Below are 12,393 nucleotides of genomic sequence, written 5' to 3' on the forward strand. Positions count from 1 at the left end.
TTTTTTTTTTTTTTTGGTTTTTCGAGACAGGGTTTCTCTGTATAGCCCTGGCTGTCCTGGAACTCACTCTGTAGGCCATTCTGGCCTCGAACTCAGAAATCTACCTGCCTCTGCCTCCCAAGTGCTGGGATTAAAGGCGTGCGCCACCAGGAAAACTCTCTTACTCAGGGACACAGAATTTTAGGTTTCTTACCCCTTGCAGATTCCATTTACACCCCTAAGGGTCTTACAGAAACAGCACTGCAGTTTTGTCTTTAGTTATTCCCAGGTTCCAAATGACCAGAAAACAAAACCATCACTACAGCCTGAATGTTCCCTGAGGCAAAACACTCTGGTTGCCGAAAGCTATCCCAAACCATCGGTTTCTGCCATTCTAACCAAACAGGCATCTTTTCAAGATTCACTGGTGCCATAAACAAGACTCCTGATCAAACTGCCCGCCTTGACTAGAAATACCAGGTACTGGGACATTTCCTTCTTGTGGAACTGCAGGTCATGACAAAAATGGCATCTTCTGCAGGAGACCCTTAAGCTTCCCCCTCTCGTGGGAAAAGAAAACCTTCTGAAGGGGAAAATAAAGACACACAGTTTTTCAACAAGTTCCCTTAGTTGAGAATTTAAATAATCGTGAGCTTCAACTGTTCCTTGATACTTGAGAAAGAAAATAGTGCATCCCCCAAAATGTAGATGAGGGGTTGTTTTAGCCTGAAGACAGCCAAGGCCAGACTGTTTAAACTTGTTTTCTCAGTTGCCTGAACTTGGGGTAGCAGAGGCTTCGGCTGACCAATCTGCAGTCCGTGCATGGAAACAACGAGCTTGCCTTTTCTCTGTATTTCCAAGATTCCAATGAGGTCTTCATGGGTTTCTCCTCTTTAAACAGCATGAGAAAGCCGCTATAACCTAAGCAAAGGGAAATTTCCAGAAACCGAATTCCTCTTAAGAACCCCTCTCATTTCGTAATATTCCAAATGCAAGTATCCTTTGGTATCTTTAGGCAAAAAGTATCACAATTGTAGGCAACTGAAAGAAAAGATGAGATCTAGAAGATCATTTGGACAAACCAAGTGACCCAGACAACAGGGTTGAGAAGCAGAGAGATACACTGGTTTACAACTCAAACAAGCCAAATTAGATTCAAGAAAACTACCACCAAAAGGGAGAGTCTTATTCTATTCTGCAGCTAACCTTGTTGTTTATAGCTGTAGATTGGCCTTCATAGAGAATTGATTCAGTTTCTTTATTAAAAAAGCATTTAGAAGATTATTACTTTACTTAATGATATATGCTTTTCAACTTCTTAAGGAAAAACTTGTGTTTACCAATAGAAGGGGCATGTAAGGATGGGAACCTGTTGTAACTATAAAACCAGCAAATAATTATATTATACTTGATGCAGAGGAGTTTGGAAGTATTCAAGAAAATCTGAATGGATAACAGACAGAATAAGGTAATATGGCACCATGGTTCCATGTGGGTATGATCATAATTTGTAGTATTACAAGTGATATCTTCTTGTTTGAAAATCTGAATGACTGGTGCATTGCGAAAATACATTTAGTTACTTTTAGCAACATTTCAATCAAACAGGACCTTAGAATTATATTAATGCAAGTAAATGATAATTACTAGATGGTTCACTTTAGTTCATTTGAAATTCTCTTACTATTTTTCATTCATTTTCAAACATTGTAACAATTTCACAGAATCTCCTCTATGGGATAGGGAAATTTCTAAGGTTCTCTATTTAATAAAACCAGAAAAAAAAACCTATGTTTTTATTCAAAGCATGCTTTGCTGAAATAAAAGGTTAAATCAACCTCAATAACATAGTCAGACAAAAGAAACACCAAGCCAGAATTGAATGTTCCAGCCAGTGTGTGGAAGGTTCTGGGGGCAAGATTTATTGCATGGTGTGCTTTTACAGTTCGCTCCTAATATGATGTGTACCTGGATTTTAGGATGAATAAATGTTCCTCCGTGATTCAGCATTTTTAGAAACAATTTAGAACAAATGTGTCAAATAATACATCCAGCTCAGTTGAAACAGTTTCTAGCAAGTCTAGCCATTAGAATTTATTCTCTACCACAAAAAGAGCTCCATTAACAGACCACTAAATTCTACAAAAAGAGTAATTCTAAAGTCAAGACTTACCAAATTCACAAGATTAAGGCAAGATGGTTTATCCTGAGCACAAAATTAGTTTAAAACTGCCCATTTCTTACTTGCTTTTGTTTAAAAATGACTTAAATGGAGAAAAGAAATGCCCCAAAACCCTTCCTCAACTGACCAAGCATGACAAAAAGGAGAACATAATGACCACCATGGTTCAATCATGTGATGGTTCATCTCTATGTCAATGTAACAGGATTTAGAATTACCTAGATGACAAGACCAATGACTTCTGTGTCTGTGGGAAGTTGCCAAAGGGTGTAACAGAGACGAGAAGATACACCCTGAATGTAGACAGTATCATCCATGGCTAGGGATCTCCAATTGAATGAAAAAAAGCAAACTAAGAGGACCAGTAGCATTTATCTCTTTTATGCCTCCAACGTGGAGATGCAATGTGACTGGCTGCCTCATCCGCACGCCTCTATGGCTTTCCCCTTCATGATAGACTGTGCCTTTCAACTGTAAGATAAACAAACCCTTCCTTCCACAAGGTGCTTTTCTCAGAGCCATGAGAAAAGAATCTAATACAGATCATCAAGGTATGGGATGATGTCATATGACTCTGTGGGGAATGGGTAAAATACCTTTCAGCATTGAATGTCTCTAACTCATCCCTTGATTCTTTTTTTAAGAGACCATAACTCTACCATTCCAGTGTCCATGGTTCTCAGTCCTCAAATACAGTTCTTATTTCTTATTTCTATAGATCAGGATGGTCTTGAACTCACAGAGATCAATCTGCCTCTCTGCCTCCTGAATGCTGGGATTAAAAGCATGCACCACTACATCCGGACCTCTTAATTCTAACCTAGGCTAATTCTGTACAAGTGGCTCCATCTTACTGGAGCTCCCGTTCCTAACCGAGGTTATCCCTTTAGCTTAGAGAAGGAATTTTCTACAGAGTACCTTAGGGGTGCACATGTTTCTTCTATTCTTATATATACTTAGTATCCATCCTAAGTTGGTATACACAGCCATAATAACCTTGACCGAATTGTTGAGGATGTATTTATTACACCACAATTGAACCTCAAGAAATAAATTTTACTGTGTTATTAAATTTTAAAATTTTGTTTTTCTCTAAACACTTATTTTTTATTGATCTAATTAACAATTATTGCAAATCCAAGGTCCTAGAAAGCTTGGAATTAAATGTGCTGGTAGTCACAGCATAAGGGCAAGATCTGGCATGGGCATGTGAATTAAATTTATTATTGAGATTCTTTCCTCTGTCGAGTGCAATATTTTATCTCTTTGTCTTATTGCATTATATATAATTACATGATATTTTAAGTATCAAACAAGAAAAGATGATACATATATATTCAAGCTAAATGTAATTTCCTATAGTATTTTACTATGAAATATTTTTATCAACACCAACAGAAATTTATCTCTTCTTCAACATTACCCAAATGCTCAGATAAAGAGTTATAAAAATTTGATGCCTTGACCAAATATTTAGGTGTTAGTAACTGTGAAATTGTCCTTAGAAATAAAAAGAACATGTATGTACAAACAGAAAACTCAGAAAAATTAAAAATAGGCATGACCCTCAGATTTCCAGGACAAAGAGCTTCATTTTAAGCCATTTAAGGTGGCCTGCTGAAGGCCACCTAGCACACAGGTGACCACTCAGGTCTCTGGCACTATACAGACAGTTCTGCATAGCAGCCTCACTCTGCTGTGAAAGTCCCTCTCCATGGACTTCTGTGATTTTTCTTTAGAGAAAGTAATATCTATAAAACACAACAATAACACCATATCCTTGGAGAACTAGCCATATGGTAGACAGTGTTCTGAGAGTTTTACAAGTGTTCACGAATTTAATGTTTAAAATTCCTGTGTACAGTAATATCTATAACTTGTCCCATTTTTTAAAAAGGCAAGGAACCTGAGGATACAGCTCACATAGGCAGGTGGTATAGCTGGAATTAAAACATAAGCATTTCATCCAAGGGTCTATACTCTCATTGACTCTGTTCTTTCTTATTCACTCTCTATATAACTTGGTCAAGGAAAAGCTTCATCCGAGATTATTTTTTAAAAGCTTAGACAGGAAGTCCAATTATTGTATATGTAAAAAATAATAGGCCATTGTGACATTAAGTACATGTCCTCTACACTGTGTGGAAGGGGCATTCTTCATATGCATGTAACACATATGAACATAACACATAACATTTATACTGTATAAATGATGGTCCTCCCTGGGAGCTTTCATATATGAGATTTAGCATCCCACATCTATGTAACAACTCTCTCTCTCTCTCTCAACACCTTAGACTGGATTCTGAGCCCTAAAGGCCCTATAAGGGACCATGACTATGAAATCTCAATGCAACTACTTCAACCATCCACCAAGGAGACTCCATCTTGATGGAGAAGGGGAGGCTTCAGGGTTGGGCTCTGGATAAGCTGGAGTTAAGATGGCTCTGGCTTCCTAGGAGTTGACTGGAAAAGCCAATGACTACCAGGGGGCATGGGGAGATGAACTTCTGTTACCAAAACAGCATTGAAGACACTCATCTTTTTTTCCCATCCTGCAGAAGCCACTGAGCCACGTGCACAAGGCCCCTTTGGAGGTATCCCATCACTAAGCAGTCAAGGGTACCATTCAGTAGCTATGGTTACTTCTTCTTATATTTCTTTACTTCCTTCTACCATGTCTCTCCTTCCATAAGTCTTACTTCCCTGGAACTGTGACACTCTCAACCCTAATGACATGTTAGCACACAAGCCTGTGGTTTCTGTTTACCAAGAGACCTGAGCTAGCGACTCATTGTATGAGATCAACAGGTTGATAAATATAAATACATCTGGCAGACAGCATCAGCGTTCTACCCAACTCCTTAGCCTGAGGCCCTGAGAGACTCATCTGTGATGCTTTGGTCTGTATCCTGGATGGGTATAGCTTCCATTGGTTAGAGTTAAAGATTTGCAATTTTCTTGATAAAGGAATTGCTAGATCAATATTTTCTATTCATAATTCTATATCTGACTTGGGTATTTCAGGTACTTATTACTAAATAATCATACTCAGAGAAATTATATAGTTCCTTGGGATAGAGCATCTTTATCCAATTCAGTTTTTCAAAACTACTAAAAAATTGAATTCTTCAAAATTAAATCTTCAGAGGGGCCCAGCCTATGCTATGTCATCACTGGGAAGTATTACTTACCAGCTCATTAAACATTTGGCTCTAAACAGATTCTTTAATATTTTGTGTCTTGAACCATGAGCTACTGGTATGGGTACTATGGCACAAAAGACACACCATTAGCTATGTCTGAGATCCAACCAGAAGAGAACATGCAATGCTTCTTAAACCTTTACCAGAATGCTAGCTCTGCCACAGGCAAATTTAATACATAAGACTCAAGAAGTTGTCCTGAATTCAAATTACAGTAGTAGTAGTAGTAGTAGTAGTAGCAGCAGCAGCCCCAACAACAACAACAATACTACTACTACTACTACTACTAATAATAATAATAATAATAATAATGGGACCGCAGAGATACCTGAGACCATGTATATGAGTTGGAACTGAGAACTATCAAAGGAATCTGACTTACTTAGCATGTGAGAAGGACAGCCTGGAAGAGAAGTCTGTCTGTCTTCTATCCTATTCCCTTGCCACGTCACCAACACTAACTTAGATTTTCATTGGATTATAAAACTGTATTTTAGAACCTTAAATAAAACTGTATTGAGAACCTCAAAATGTGCTTACTGAATTATCTTTTCAAATGAATATTATATTTTAAGTCCTGGGCACGTTGAGTACATATGCCCACAAAGGCCAGGAGAGGGCATCCAATCTTCCGGAGCTGAAGTTAGAGGTGGCCATGAACTGCTTGATGTGCATGCTGGGAACCTAACTTGGGTCTTCTGCAGTAAGAGAAGTAGCATGCTTTCTTAACCAAGGAGCCAGCTTTCATGCCCTCAATTGCTTGAGGGGAGCAGCTGAGCAGCCAACATCTGAATAATGTGGCCATGGAGTCTGATAACTCTCAAAAGGTAAATAAAGCATGTGGCTAGAGTAGCTGACTTGTTGGGGGGTGTACCTGAAAAATATACTGGCCTCTTTCTAAGATTTAATTGCCCTTTAATGATTTAAATATTGAAATAACCACAGATCTAAAAATCATATTAAGTTTGCTATTATGGATTTAAATGGGCAGCTGCAAAGCAGCTTTGTATTATATTACAGAGAAAACAGGGAACTTATTCTTAACCTTGGTATTTAAGCCAGATGAGCTTCAGCAGGATCACACCAATAAAACACACAGGTGATGAGAGAGACGGAAAAGAGTTGGCATTTCCATCCCCACTTGCTATTTTCTGTGATTTTTGAATTTTCTTGTATTAGCCATTGGGGGAAATTTTCTTATAATAACACGTTTCTTAACATAGCTATTTCTGTACTCTCCTTGACATCTTTGCTAAATATGTCATAAAGAACTTGAGTAGAAACTATGACCAGTCTTAACAACCCCACCAGTGGCTGGGATAAAATTCATGCCCCACATACTTTTGATTCTTTCCAAGCTTACATAACACAATTTGTTCTGTGAGTTATTGAAACTCCCCAATAGTATTTTAGTCAGTACAATGTAAGGGGAAAATTCCACAATTACATTACACAGAAATTATATCAAATAACCAGACACTGAAGTATAAACGGTCTGATAGATCACTAAGCAGATAAGGAAAATAAAGGACCAGTTGTCTGACTAAACCTTTGTCCTGTTTTTATTAGCCTCAAGTGGTCAACCTCAAAGTAAATGGTTTTCATAGGTGATGGATTGCATACAACTTGTTTTTAAACTGAAAAATGTAATGACACTTATCCATGTAGCATGCATTTTGCAAAGAGCAGCATGTTACTAGAATTGGGTATAAATCTCCCAAATCACACTGAAATCAGAAAACTGCTGGTGTATAAGTAAAAACTCTCAAGTGTGGCTGACTGCTTTACTTATGAATGAGTGACAGTTTCCAGGAGCTTTAAAATCCTGGCTGGGTTGGGCTAGGCTGGGCTGGGCTGGGCTGGGCTGGGCTGGGCTGGGCTGGGCTGGGCTGGGCTGGGCTGGGCTGGGCTGGGCTGAGCTGAGCTGAGCTGAGCTGGGCTGTCCACAATTTACTGGCCCACTTCTATTTGGAGATGAACATTTGGGTCTCATTGTCAGATGAACTTGACCAATGATCTAAACCCAGAGGCAGCCTTCCTTTCTGTCTGCCTCAGCTCTGTACCGTGCCTGACTTTTCTCCCCAGCTTGACCCACATCCCACTTGCTCCACATCACATCGCTTTTGTTCTGTCACCCTTTCCAAACATCTCCAAAGCCTCTATGTCTGGGCCTGTCAATCAATTCCATTGGCTTTCAGATCCCTGAGGCTCATTCAACCTTCCCAGTAATTTGTCTGGCTAGAAACCCCTCATCCTACTCCATCTGACCCATTCCTCCTGGTGCACCCACCAGGCACTCTTGGTCACAAGCACCCATGCTAACCAGGCAGCCAAGTGTTTGATTAGTGTTAGGAGGCTCGTTCATGTTTCCATCACTTAATAATTCATATGAGTTCTAGCTAAGGTAAAAATCAAAATGTAAGATATTATTATTGGAGCCACCAGTATCTATTACAGAAGATCAATCTGTTTTTCAGTGTGATGTCCACTGTATGCCACTATATGGGCTGTGATATCCATCAGCTTGGGGCTGAACCTGACATTGTCATCCACTTGGATTTTTAAGATTACAATGATCCAGATATGCAATAAGAACACCATATTCCAGTGAGCTAAAAACATTACAATTTGTTTCTTCTAAATAGATTCTTAATAGCCATCATTCCAAAAATAAAGCCTCTGAGAGCATTGCCTCCCAGGCATATGTATGATCAATGTCCCTGCTTAAAAGTGTCCTCCTGAAAATAAAACTCAAACTTCATAGGAACCATACAAAGGAAAGACATCTTGTAATTCTAGGTCAACAAGTCTTCTATTTGCAAAATTTCCAGCTGAAATATTTTAAAATGCCAAGAGGCAGAAAATCATCATCTAGAGTCCTTTTCATTTAATGAAGTGCCAAAGTCAATGTTAAAATTATGATACATAGACCCCAGGAACTAATTAAAAAACAAAAAAAAAAGAGAAAGAAAAAGAAAAAAAGAGAAGAAAAGAAAAGGCCATTTTACTATGTCTGCTTTAAGTAAGAAGTCTAGTATAAGTCACATTCAAAGTGCAGAGGCCAGGGCCCTTTCTATACAAGACAGTTTCTAGTTATACATTCATTCACTAAATGACTGGACACATCCAGCTCAGAGTTACCACGGAGGACACCATTTCAAATCATGAGTCATTTAAGGGGCAAGAAGAATAAACCAAAGAAGGGATGCTATGCACTACAACCTGGCAAAGTGATTCTGAAGGCCTTTTCTCACAAAAAGAGTCCAAGACTTTGGGTCTAATACAGGTAAATGCCACAAGAAACTGAAACTCGGACCCAGACAGATACACACATACACATGTCTTTACCTTGCTGCGTTGGGATCCTGTGACCTTAAGGAAGGATGAGGACAAGAAGCAAAATAGCAATAAACAGCTGCTCTGGAGATCATTGATAACCCGCAAAGGAAAACAGTCATCGTTTGCTGCTCATGGACTATTCTAAGTTACCTGTCTCCTTACAGGGGGGATGGACTTAAGACTAGAACTCACACACGATAGCAAAGATCGTATAGGAAATTAAACGGGGCATTTTGCTCAGCCAGCAATCGTCACGGGTCATTCTCAATTTAGGTTGTTCTTTTGTTTATTTGTTTGGTTTCTTTTTTTAATACTCTGATTTTAATGCTGCAGAGATGGTCACACTGATTATTTCTGGAAGTGACATCAGTTCATTTCTTGGTTCTATGTGCTGTGTTTCCACCATAAGTTAAGGACTCATTGCTGGCTTCTCGTATTTCTCCAGACTTCTAGCTCAAAGTCCATATATATATGAACTAATACGAATCTATCCTCCAGTTCTTTCTACTTTATTTCTCTTTCTAAAAAAAAAAAAAAAAGAGTATAGCAAATCAGAAAGTGATAGTTAACAACAGCTAGCTAATCTCCTAAAGAAGCCAAAGGACAAGCAACGTGGGGAATGAACTTAACTTTCTTTAAAGCGATTAATGTTAAGCAGTAATTCAAATCATAGGCGGGATTTAAAGGCTGAAAATGCTCGAGAAAATAATCATGAAATGAAATCTACCCTAGAAAAGATGTGCCTCTACTCCATGCAAGCAAACTGCACCATGGCAACCACTTACATATGTGTACTGAATGAGTGACCTAATCGGGCAGATGTCAAGAGGCCAATTGATCCAGGAAAGAATAAATGAGTCTAACACCAATGGAGTCATTAGAAACTTAATGCTGTGTTGCTCTTCAACAGGCATTTTCCTCATGTCTATCAGCAATTACAGACCACGGCATCCCTGCCATGTGAATAATTTGAAGTTGTGTCATCTCTGTGGGCTGCCAGGTACACTCATTCTGGACATATGGGCTTTACTGTACTATTCAGTTGCTCTACACTCCTTGCTTTCCTCTTAGCAAACGCTAGGACTCAGGTCTGTCCATTCAGCTCTGACATGCAATTCCTGGACACAATAAGCTGCAAAAAGCCATGAAGCAAGAAACACAAAAGTCCATCATAAGCTATGAAACACTTGTCTCCTAGTGGAGAGAAGGCAATTCTGGAAAGATCCATCTTACTTCAAAGCTCTTCACTTCTTCTTCACCATCGTCATCTTCTTCATCATGACAACTCTGGTTTGAGAGAGAATAAAAGGAAAGGAGGATACGATGAGAGAAAAAATACAAAATATTTGTTTAACCTAAACTCCAAGTGATTTGTATGAATGTTTCATGAGCATTATTGAAGCTGAGTGGATGTAAAACTTACACAATACCATCAGTGAATTGGCCAGCTAAGATAAAACTGTGTTTTATTTACAAGATTTGCCTTTGCAAAACGCAAAAACAAAATGGCCAATTTCATCCCCAACAGACGTGACAAAGAAATTCATTTGAAGGTTCTCATGCTTAACAAAATAACTCCCTGTGTACTTGATTCATTCAACCCAATGTGTAAACCTTAAGTACAGGAAACAAACCTCTCTTGTAAGCTGCCATCACATGCATTAACGAACACAGCTGCACATTGCTTGTTATTTAAAATTAACACAAAGAGTATCCATTGAGTATGTGGAGGCATCACATTAGCAAGATTCTTCTAATCCTTTTAAGTCCGTTTTTATCACATGTCATCCAAGGAAGGAAGAAAATTTTTGTTCACAAAGTTATTATTGACACATGAAACATAGACACTTTGACTATTCCGTTCTCCTGAACCGCTGGCATAATTCCCGTGGCTGAGACCGCTGTAGGCTGAGGAGGCAGAGTGGGATGGTGGCCAGGAACAGAACTCAGACAGGGGAAGGGAGGAAGGTGGAGGCATGAACTCAGCAGGCAGAGGCTTGGGTTCGTTCTGATACTTCCTGACATCAGCTAGTCTGGCTCGGCAAGTGACTTCTCTCCATGTCTCCTTTTTATATTGACCGTGAGAAAAAGCATGTGGGTTCTTAAGGAAATGGTATGCTTTAATATTTGTAAAATATTTTAGCACCTGGAAAAACTATTTGAAAATGATCTTCATTTAATAAATCACAGTTAGGATTTTGGAATACAGTGGTGATCAAAAGAAGCTGGTCATTAACTAATGTCTATGGTGGGAAGAAACTCACTGCCCACTGACTACCGCACCAACTGTTCTACACGACTTCTTACATTTGGTCGGTGTTCAGTAACATGTGTGGTGCATAGAGGCAAATAAAGAGACACGAGTCACAATCAGAAAAGCACTGTAATTCAAGGAGAGACAGGGCTTTGGGTACAGAGACAGAAATGGACGGGAGGATACCAAATGAGATCCCAACCCTGACTCCAAGTTAAACCCTAAAAGGCTTGTTAAGGTCTCTAAAATGTCCAGTAACAAGAACTCGACTTCACTTTTTCTGTTTGGAACAGCATACATGTCAACAAGGTTTGGGAAGGAAATGTGGGTAGGTGTACAGGCATGGGACTGTTGAGACAGCCTCACAATTGGGATCTCGCTCAGGGGTCCAAGCCCTTTCCTGGTAGATAGGAGGCTATGAAGTCAACTCACAGTCATGAGAAAGGAATACATTCTAAAAAGAAAAGAGAAAAGAAATGCCTTACTCCCTCTCACTTTGAGACTGCACTCATTTCCTGTACTCTGACACTTCTTCCTCCCCTGCTTCTTCGTGCTCCTGAGTGCTCCGAAGTTTTCACCATGCCTACAGATGATCTCAGTGCTCCCCTTGTCCAGACTCCCAGACCAATAGGGATTTGCTGACCACAGATTTATTCCTCTATAAGCTCATGGTAAGGCTCGCTCCCTTTCCCCTAACCATCTCTTAGTGTCTCTGTTCTTTCCGATTTGATCATGAGCTTGTATCTGCAGCTTTTCCTCTACGAATTGAGATCAATGAAGCCTACAGCTTTGGCAGCAATTTGATTCTGATGGTTTGGGAGAGTGTACTTAGAAGGCAACCTGAGATACCAGACCCCAGACACGCATGCACGGTCATCACTAGGCTTGATTATATGAGAAAAGCAGCTCAAGGAAGGGAAGCTTGCTCAAGGGCATGGAAAGCATGGTGATGGGGCTGATCCTGTCCATAGCAGTATGAAGCTGCTGGATATAAAATGGCAACAGATAGAAAGCAAGAAAGCTTGGGCAGATGGGCCAGCTGATAATCCTCCGAGAAAATTGTTCAGTCTACCATCCACGCCATCTACCCACAAGATTCCTCAACCTCATTGAAACGCAACGTCCTCTGAGGTGTTGAACCGCCTGTGCCCGTGGGTTACCTTTCATGTTAAAATTCTGATACACCACCACGAGACAGTCTTATTAACATCTTTAATGTGTCTAGGATTTGATCTGTCATCTACCTTCTTGGGATAATTCTGGGGCTCTCCTCTTAGTACATGGCACCCAAGGTTGAAATGTCAGAAGAAACTGGATTCCTATTTGTCTATATCAACTCTTAAGAAATAACAAAAGTAGCAAATACTGATACTCTAATGGCAGCCCTTCCACAGTTTAGGACTCCCAAGAAATGTCACCACAGCCTAAGGAAC

General features: G+C 39.6%; 1 protein-coding gene across 9 annotated transcripts in view; it reads right to left on the reverse strand.

Moving 5' to 3' along the window:
- Positions 1-12,393, reverse strand: part of Ryr2 (ryanodine receptor 2) — a 557,252-nt gene that overhangs the window by 71,271 nt on the left and 473,588 nt on the right. For 6 of the 9 annotated variants that reach the window (XM_029547433.1, XM_029547430.1, XM_029547429.1 and 3 more), the window contains 2 exons: positions 9,940-9,993; positions 8,716-8,739 (listed from right to left, as the gene is read on the reverse strand). In XM_029547433.1, coding sequence (XP_029403293.1) covers positions 8,716-8,739; positions 9,940-9,993 — 78 coding nt within the window. The remainder of the gene's footprint in view (positions 1-8,715; positions 8,740-9,939; positions 9,994-12,393) is intronic. The other 3 variants (XM_029547437.1, XM_029547436.1, XM_029547432.1) reach the window with 1 other exon arrangement.

This window comes from Mus pahari, chromosome 16 (genome assembly GCF_900095145.1).
Source record: "Mus pahari chromosome 16, PAHARI_EIJ_v1.1, whole genome shotgun sequence".
Taxonomy (NCBI): domain Eukaryota; kingdom Metazoa; phylum Chordata; class Mammalia; order Rodentia; family Muridae; genus Mus; species Mus pahari.